General features: G+C 40.1%; 1 protein-coding gene across 1 annotated transcript; it reads right to left on the bottom strand.

Annotated features, from left to right (window-relative positions):
* Window positions 1-685: 685 nt before the first annotated feature.
* Window positions 686-7,460, bottom strand: LOC311084558 (vitellogenin-like). Its single transcript, XM_084116680.1, has 28 exons — window positions 7,371-7,460; window positions 7,225-7,245; window positions 6,960-7,111; window positions 6,584-6,835; window positions 6,348-6,509; window positions 6,109-6,257; window positions 5,872-6,022; window positions 5,621-5,778; window positions 5,375-5,540; window positions 5,165-5,290; window positions 4,856-5,074; window positions 4,549-4,766; window positions 4,367-4,464; window positions 4,123-4,247; window positions 3,933-4,034; window positions 3,709-3,828; window positions 3,413-3,599; window positions 3,222-3,324; window positions 2,949-3,134; window positions 2,743-2,839; window positions 2,445-2,634; window positions 2,102-2,367; window positions 1,965-2,009; window positions 1,803-1,880; window positions 1,493-1,699; window positions 1,265-1,407; window positions 1,037-1,175; window positions 686-953 (listed from the first exon to the last, which is right to left on the bottom strand). Exons 1-28 carry the CDS (start codon window positions 7,408-7,410, stop codon window positions 828-830), a joined length of 4,026 nt encoding a protein of 1,341 aa, XP_083972806.1. The 5' UTR covers window positions 7,411-7,460; the 3' UTR covers window positions 686-827.
* Window positions 7,461-8,344: the final 884 nt, after the last annotated feature.

The following is an 8,344-nucleotide window of genomic DNA, read 5'->3' as shown; positions in this document are numbered from 1 at the left end:
CTGTCCTGTCAGTCCTCTGATCACTGCATTGCACTGAAGACTCACTTGCCATTTACATTAGTCCATAATTAAACTACAATATATGCTCATACTTCATAAGAATCATGTAAACATTATATTATCTCTTATAAAGTCTAATTTTCATAACTAAATTCCGTTATGATAATAACCGTTACCGCTAGCTATTAGGCTAATAGTTTTACTTTGGTGGCCACCTAGCTGTCAACATAATGTTATAATAAACAAATATGACCAAAAACAACTGTTCAGTCTTACCTGTGAAAGGTAATTCCCCAAGATCTGGTTTGGATCGTATGACGGTTTGTAAAACCTCAAAATAGTCAGGCACCGTTTCTTCAGTCGACTTATGAGAGTTACGGCAAGTTGCCTGGAGAAATATGGCGGCACCATTGATGTATTTATGCGTCTATGTATTTATTATGTCTATGGTACAAATCACAACACACTGGGCCAGCTAACCAATCACAGCACATTTTGTATTTCGGAAGGAGGGGCTTCATCAAAATAGGAAATAAACGGCACATTCTAGCCAGACTAGGTAGAGAGGTGCTGTAATAATGTAAAATATGTGAAACAATATTTTCTTTTGAACAATCAACCATGGACGCATATTTTAGTAAACCCCCAAAACAAAATCAAGACTTTAAAGCAATCCACACATCTGTAACTTGCAGGGTGTTTATTAAAGTTACTTGCATTACAACAGTGGTAAAAATTAAATTAAATTGTAAAAGAACAATCAATTCAGCATGATCAATTCCACACAGCTTTTTCTTAAGAAAATGTAAAATGTAATTCTTTATGTCTTATTCTTCCTTGAAATGTTTCTGGATCCAGGAGAGAATGTCCTCATCGATATGAATGGAAAGAGTTCCGTCTGGATTGATGGGAACAGCGACAGGGAGACGAATATTCATCCTTGACATTGTCATCTAGAGTAGCAGGAACAAAAATAATTAGTTATGTTTTCTTATTATATCTATTATAGTCATAATTTAACTGAAAACTATTTCACCTCTGGAATCCTAGCAATGACATTCAAGGATCTCTGAGTTGGCAAGGCTGCAGTCAGTTCAAGCTCTTTCTCACTGTTCGTTGCTCTTTCTAGTCTAAAGCCTGTCTGGAAAGCCGCCATAGGGATGTGCTTAGACAGCCTAATTGTGAAGGGATGCACAAAGAAGAGCAGATTAAACCAGTGCCATACAATACAATACATTTGTCATTCAGTGTTGCTGAACATTACTTTTTGGCGTATGTGGTGACAATTATTGGCAGCCTCTCCCATTCCAGCTCTAGACGTGCAGCAGGGAATTCTCCCAGGACACCGGCTTCAGCTTTAGCAGTGACTGCATACTGTTGGCATTCTTGACCCCAAGCAACCTTAGCCTGAAGGACATTTGTGTTCAAAGGATGGTATTGATGTAAATTATTTCACTTGAGAAATTAATTTCGATAATAGTTCCAGTCTTACAGTGACTTTGTGCTTGCTCAGCAGGGCACCATCAGCACAGATCTTCAGGTTGTCATTTTCAGCGATGGAGGAAACAACGAGCTGCACTCTTGCTGTTGGCTTGTCAAAGTAAGCAGCAAGTTGGTAGCCCAGCAGCTTGTGGTCAACTCTCACAGCACGGGCAATGACAGCAAAAACAGGTGGAAGAGCATTTCCGAGGAACTTAGCCTGAAATCATAAACCATAATCAATTCAAGCTGATTTTAGTGCAAAATTTCACCTTTTGGGTTTTATGTTATTATGAACAAACAAATTACACTAATTAATTCACCTGTTTCTGTAGAGCCTCAAAGCTAGATGCAGTGCTTCCACTGCTTACTGCCTTTGAGGCGCCATGGGGTGCCAAGAACTGCAAGCAAAACACATTATAGACATGATAATTGATGATCTAAAGAAACAAGGTTTTTAACAAAATTATTTTTAGTATAGTTACCCGGTCTTTGTGGAACTTCCTGAAGGGCTCCATGATGGTGGCAGTCTGAAAATCCATATACAATGACTAAGTGTAAATTAATATTTATAACACAAATATTGGCTACCTAACCAACACGCTACATTCCACATCCTCACCTTACTCCTACGAGAGCTGGACATGGAGGAGCTTGAACTGCTGCTGCTGCTGCTGCTGCTCCTGCTCCTGCGGCTGCTACTGCTGCTTTCAGAAGAGACAGATGCATTTTTGTCTTCAGTCTCCAGGATTTCCCTCAGTTTCAACAGGAAGGCCTTTCCTTCTGGAGTCTCTTCATCAATGAGGCTGATTTGCTTAAGGAGTCTCTCAGCAGCTCTAGGACCAACTTGGACTTCAAGCTCCAGTCTTTCAACTGCAGGACCTTCAGCTAAAGCCAAAATGACAATTATAATTTTGTCTGAAAACATTTGAGTTTAATCAATGTAATCTTCTCTGAGTAAATACCTCTTGTCAGTGCAGCACGGGCTGAGTGCTGTCCAATTATGTAGAAAAGAGGAGAATTTCTGATAAAAGCAGCATTGTGAGAGTGCACCTCAACGCACCCCTTGATTTCAATGTATGGGACAGCAAGACAGAGAGTCTTGTGAAATGGATCAGCAGCTCTCACGGGAGTCTCATCTGGAATTTCAGAGGACTGAAAAGAATAATTAAGTATTATAACAAGCCTTGTTATTTAAAAAACTTAAAACAAATGAATGCTCTGCATACTAACACATCCATCATATGTGTGTTCAAAATGTACCAAATAATCAGCAAGAGTGGCCAACTCGGGTACTAAGGGAACGATCTTCTCAGCGTTGGGCTCTTCAATGTTTCTGACCACAGCAAGAGTCTCAAAGCTGTTGGAACAAGAAAAAGGTGGTCACATCTCACTTTCAGAAACCTTTTGAGTTATTTATGAATTGATTCAAAAAGTTTGCTACACTGGTCTGACTAAGATTGCATTACCTCACATCAGCAATGTGTTCAGGAAGCTCAACAGGCAGAGCCTCCACCTTGTAGTTGCCCTTGAGAATGTCTGCTCTTGCAACCACTTTTCCAGGGACAATTGTACGGACCTTTCCTCTTGCCATAACAGCAGCTTGGATCAAGGCAGTGTTCACTCCCATCACAGCAAAGGTCTGGAGAGCAATACTGAAATAAGAATAAGGGAGACTGTTTGTTAAACTGTTGTCATGTACATTATATCTCATCTTCATGAATGAAGCTGCAAAAGTCTACCTTGGTCTAGCTTCAGCCTGGAGTTGAACATCAGTCTTTTTGAGCTGCTCAAGAGTCATAGTCTCAATCTCCTCAGGGAGAGGAGGTGTAATGGTGGCCTTAACTAGAAGGATGAACAGAGCATCATCAAACTTTGAAGTTACAACCTCATATCCAAGAAAAGATCAACAATTCTAAGAAAAAAATTGTACCATTGAGACTTGCAGCAGCGACAGCAGCAGTGTACAAACTGAGCTCCATGGGCAAACCAACTGCTGTTGGCAAGATACGACGCACTTCAGATGCAAGCACGGGTTTGGCATACTGGAAGGCAACTCCTTCCTGCAAAGCTTTAAGGGCACGCTTCAACTGTTCACGTGGTTTGGGTCCAGTGACCATCTGGGGATAGTGTTTATGAGAAATTTTATTCTAATTGTGAGAATTTTTTTGAGACAGATCACAAAAAAATATGGTAATGAGAGAGAAGGCATAAAGTCCAACACAGTACCGGTATTGCTTCTTCAATGATGGTCTTGTCAATGTTGAAATAAGCCACTTCTTGTCCAAGTAATTTCATATAGGCTGAAGCCAATGGCTGATTGTTTGGTAAGGTCTTCCAGTTTGCGAGCTTGAGGAGTTAAAACAGAGAAGTCATATACATATGCCTATGTCATGCTTATAATGTTACTTAGAAAAACACAATTTTATAATACACTGGACATGAAAGCTTACAGCTCTCAGGGTGCGTTTGATCTTTGTGATACGGTCAACACTTTCATCTGCAGCAGGAGATTGCAGAAGAGCCTCTTGGATTCCTTCAGTTCTCACACCGACCTGTTTGAGAGAATTAACTGAGTGAAGACTGACATTTAAACATTTTAAAACCATGAACATGTTTTTTAATAACTCTTGCTTGTCCCACCTCAAGAACATCAGCAGCAGCTCCAGCCAGGTAAGCACGTGCTTTAGCTACAACAGCTCTCGGCAGGATGGTGGCGGCATCATTGATCATGTAGGCACTACCAGCAGCTCCAATCATAAGAGGAGCTGCACAGGGACAGAGATAATAATACATTTAATGTGTCAGGAAAATATTTGACACATTTTAATAAACACTTATGACACTGTTCGTTTTTTAGATCTCTTATAAAAATGGCTAGACTCACTATGATAGAAGTCCAGCTGAATGGCTCTGCTGAAACGGAAGCTAAGCCTGTCCAGTTTGCGACTCATGAGCTTGATGGCAACATTAGCTGCACCCGCACTGAAATGGACAACCATGATTACCTCTGGCTTGTGCTCATTTTATGTGATGAAGTAAAATATGTGAGAAATTATTTGTTCTTACACAGATGCCATATCCGGAGCAGTGATTCTGGTCAAGGACTTGATGTGGGAATACGCAAAGCTTGCAACATGCATGTTAGTCTCAGTCTTCAAGGCACCAGCAAGATTGGAGACGAGAGCCACTGAGGGCTTGGACTCAAACAACACAATACAAGCAACCATACGCACTTCAGGGTGGAGAGCCCTGTCCAATACAAGCTGCAGGGCCACTGGCTGAACCTGAGGCAAGAAAAAAGGTTAGCATATTATTGGAAGAAAATGTGTATAATCTTTAACAGTAATTTATTCCTACAATGTCTGACACTTACCAGTTTGGGCTCTTTCTTGGCAATGTTCCTCAGGGCCAAGATGGCATCAACCTGGACTCTAAGAGGCAGAGAATTAGCTGCAGTTCTCAGTCCAGGTAGGAGCTTCATGATGGGTTTAAGACTAGCAGGGTGACCAGCATTGCCCAGAACTTTCAGAGCCAAAGTGATTTCAGGAATGTCATTCTTAGAAATGGCCTCTGCAGCAATATCATGGATGGGCTGAGGAGTTTGAGGCACATACAGTTAGACAAATATCAAATATTATAGTATGTCCATGACAGAAATTTGTGGATATCTTGAGGTGTTTACCTTGAGGAGCTCGGAGGAGCAAGTGGGAACTGCAACACAGTGTTTGGCAATCATGGAACCATATCCAAGCATGACGACTTCACGAAGAGCTGGGATTGTGGCGATTCTCTCGTGCATAGCCAAACTCTATTCAGCAACATACAGAAATTATTAATCTGATTTTGGTCATATTTGAATAACAGCACTTTGAGTATAGTAAGATATACCCACAGCTGTCAACTGGATGGTGTCCAAATCAGCAGTGACCATTTGCAGAGCAACTACAAGAGCCTGAATGAACTCAGGAATGGAAAGTTCACCAGCCAGATACTTTTCCTTGATGAATTTTACAATGACTGGTGTGCCAACAGCAGGAAGAGCATCCAGAAGCCAGCGCCTAACAGATTCATTGTTTAAAATATATTCATAATAAAAAATTGCCCTTAAACTATATTTCTTATTGCTAAAATATTGTACCTGTAAACTGGTTTGTCTTTAAACTGAGCCCAGATAGCTTCAATATTCTCCAAGGTGGCAGCACGCAGGAGCTGGATGAGCTCAACAAACTTAAGTGGAGCATCATCATGGACCATGGCCTCATTGTTTGCAACAAGGTGCTTTAAGACCTCAATAATCTAGAAAGAGTAAGGGCAACACTCAGATGACGTCTTCATGGATCAAAGGCTTTGACTTGGAGACTGTTAAAGATGTTAAGTAATGAATTATACCTGGGCTGGTGCATCACTGATCTTCAGGAGTTGAATGGGGGTCTGAAGAATTTCAGTTGAAAACTCATACTGCAGGGATCCACGGGCTAAGTAATCAGCTTTGATTGGAACAACAGGCGTCTTCTCAATCTCAACAAAAGCCAAGGTTTGTCTGAAAAAAAAAAAAAAAATCTTTATTTCTTAGTAATATTTTTACTTCATATTTTTAAGAGAAATCTCACAGAGGATCAATCTTACTTTGCTTCCATCTGGGCAGCACCATGGATCTCATTGAAGGGTGAAAACTGATGCACTTCCTCAACTGTTGCTTCAGCGATCAGTACACCGGCAGCAGATGGTTTCATGATGTAGTTGTAAGATGCAGTTTCAATCAGACTCTTGACCCTCTTTTGGGAGAAAGGTATGTGACCATTTGACTCTTGGCATTTTCATTATATTGAGTAAATATTTAAATTCTTTCCAGTCTTCTTCATTACCTTTGTGCATTCAGCACACCTCTCAGTGTACGCCAAACCGACGTCCTTCATGATTCTCTCCTGACAGTGGCTCAGATCCTTAGACTTGGTGACAATAACGTGGTTGGCCTTTGGATCCTCACTGATGACGTAGTGGGTCCTGCACACTCCCTGAACTCCAGCCTTGAAGGACAAGTCAAAAAATTAGATTGCAGAACTCAAAATAGATCAAAAACGTACCAGGATAATTCTCTCACCTCTTGAAGTTCATAGATGTTCTGGGTCTTCTTGAGGTTGAGCTGAAGGATGTTGAGGATTCCTCTGTGCAGGTTCAGTACTGTAGGGGAGACTCCTGCAGGGGCGAATACCTTTCCAACCACACCATTAGCATACTCAAACTTGATGGGAATCTGAAGCTGAGCAGCCAGAGCTGAGGTGAGCTTAGTGGCAGGAACAAATGGATCCTTGGGCCAAATGCCAGCATACTCGTGGAGTAGAGGATCCATGAGCTGAAAAGGAACATCTTCACTTTAAATGTGGGAACTGTTGCTATTGCAGCTAGAGCTTGCCAACACTTTTTTGTTTCCTGTCAGTGTGGAACACCTACAAAGTGTACAGTTTAATGGTCATTACCTTCATCAGGAAGGTGTTCTCTGTCACAGCACTGAGGTGAACCTTGCTGCTGACTTTTATTCCTGCTCTGGCCAGACCTTCTTGAGGAAGACCACCCAAGAGCAGAGCCTCATACTTGTACACATAGGTCTTATCAGGGGCAAACTCAGGAACTGAAAAGTGTACAGTATTTTTGATCTTAGTCAATTGTTAGGGTCAGTATTTTTAAGCAATAATGCATTCTAAATGACCACTTACAACTAATTTTCCATATCATATTACTTACCAAGGTTGATCTGTTGACTCGCTGAAAGAAACAGAAAAAATATTCTATGAAAATCTTGTTTTAAATTTGGTTTTTTTTTTTAACAAGTTCTTCTATAGAGCTAAAAAGAGAGAGAAGGAAAAACATATAAATATATTTGGACTTACCCACAAGGGCTACAGTCAGGGCAAGCACAACAGTTCTCATGGCAGATGGTGTGTGAAGAGCTCCTCAGAGAAACAGACGTTTTATATAATTTTCTTGCTGACCTAGTACTAATTCTTAAATTAATTATTAACCAATGTATTTAAAGGAATATCAAATTGTAAACAAGACAAGACCTCTGTCAACTTATTTTAATATAAATATCAGTAGAGGTTAGGTTACCCTGGCCTGTCATCATGTCATTCTTGAGCCAATGTCCACAGTGAAATCGTGCTGATCATTTGTCTTTCATGTTCAAAAAGTTGATTTTTTTTCTATCATATAAAATAATGCTGAAGCAACAAAATTATCTATGGAGGTATATTACAGAAAACATATTCAATATTATTGTAGTTAAATTGTGGTTAACAGCCTTGGATTGAAGGCAAATCTTAGCTATCAGTTTTGGGTTAGGTTACCCTGGCCTTTAATCTAAAATCTTGTTAAAGTCCATATTTATACATTTTATGTAAAGACTGGTGAAATAACATTGGATGAACTTTGGAACTAGATGTGGAGTGATCTGTGGACAGTTTTATAATTGTTAATGCAAGTAATATTTGTAAACACATGAAGAAAAACTATTAGTGCAACCTACAAAGAAAAACTGCAAAGTATTCAACAGCAGTAGACTGCATATGAGCTTGGCACCTCGCATTAAAAAGTCAACAGTGATAGAACCAGCGGCGGCCGGTGGTGCTGGAGTGCTGTCCCCTTCAAGTTAGCCAGCGAAGAAGGCTACTTCAACATGTTAAAAATAAGATAACTATATATTGCAAAATAATTTAACATTATTTGTAGTCATAAGAGTCATAATATTCTACTGGTAGTCATGATAGCATCTCTTAAAAAAGTAAAAATTGTATTCCGTTTGTTTTGTGTGTGCGGGTATGGACAAATGGTTGTCTATAAACTTTTGAAACGCTTGTGACTTGAG

Source organism: Abramis brama, assembly GCF_963993115.1.
Source record: "Abramis brama genome assembly, chromosome: 6".
In the NCBI taxonomy this organism is placed as follows: Eukaryota; Metazoa; Chordata; class Actinopteri; order Cypriniformes; family Leuciscidae; genus Abramis; species Abramis brama.
The sequence above is the reverse complement of the archived record's forward strand: the minus strand, read 5'-3'. Positions and strand labels throughout refer to the sequence as shown.

Excerpts from the sequence above, each read along its gene's own strand:
- LOC311084558 (XM_084116680.1), bottom strand. The coding sequence starts at position 7,410 with ATGAGAACTGTTGTGCTTGCCCTGACTGTAGCCCTTGTGG. Across the intron at positions 3,325-3,412 it reads CGCTGCTGCAAGTCTCAATG|TTAAGGCCACCATTACACCT; the intron begins GTACAATTTTTT and ends TCATCCTTCTAG. Across the intron at positions 2,368-2,444 it reads CCGTGCTGCACTGACAAGAG|CTGAAGGTCCTGCAGTTGAA; the intron begins GTATTTACTCAG and ends TTTTGGCTTTAG.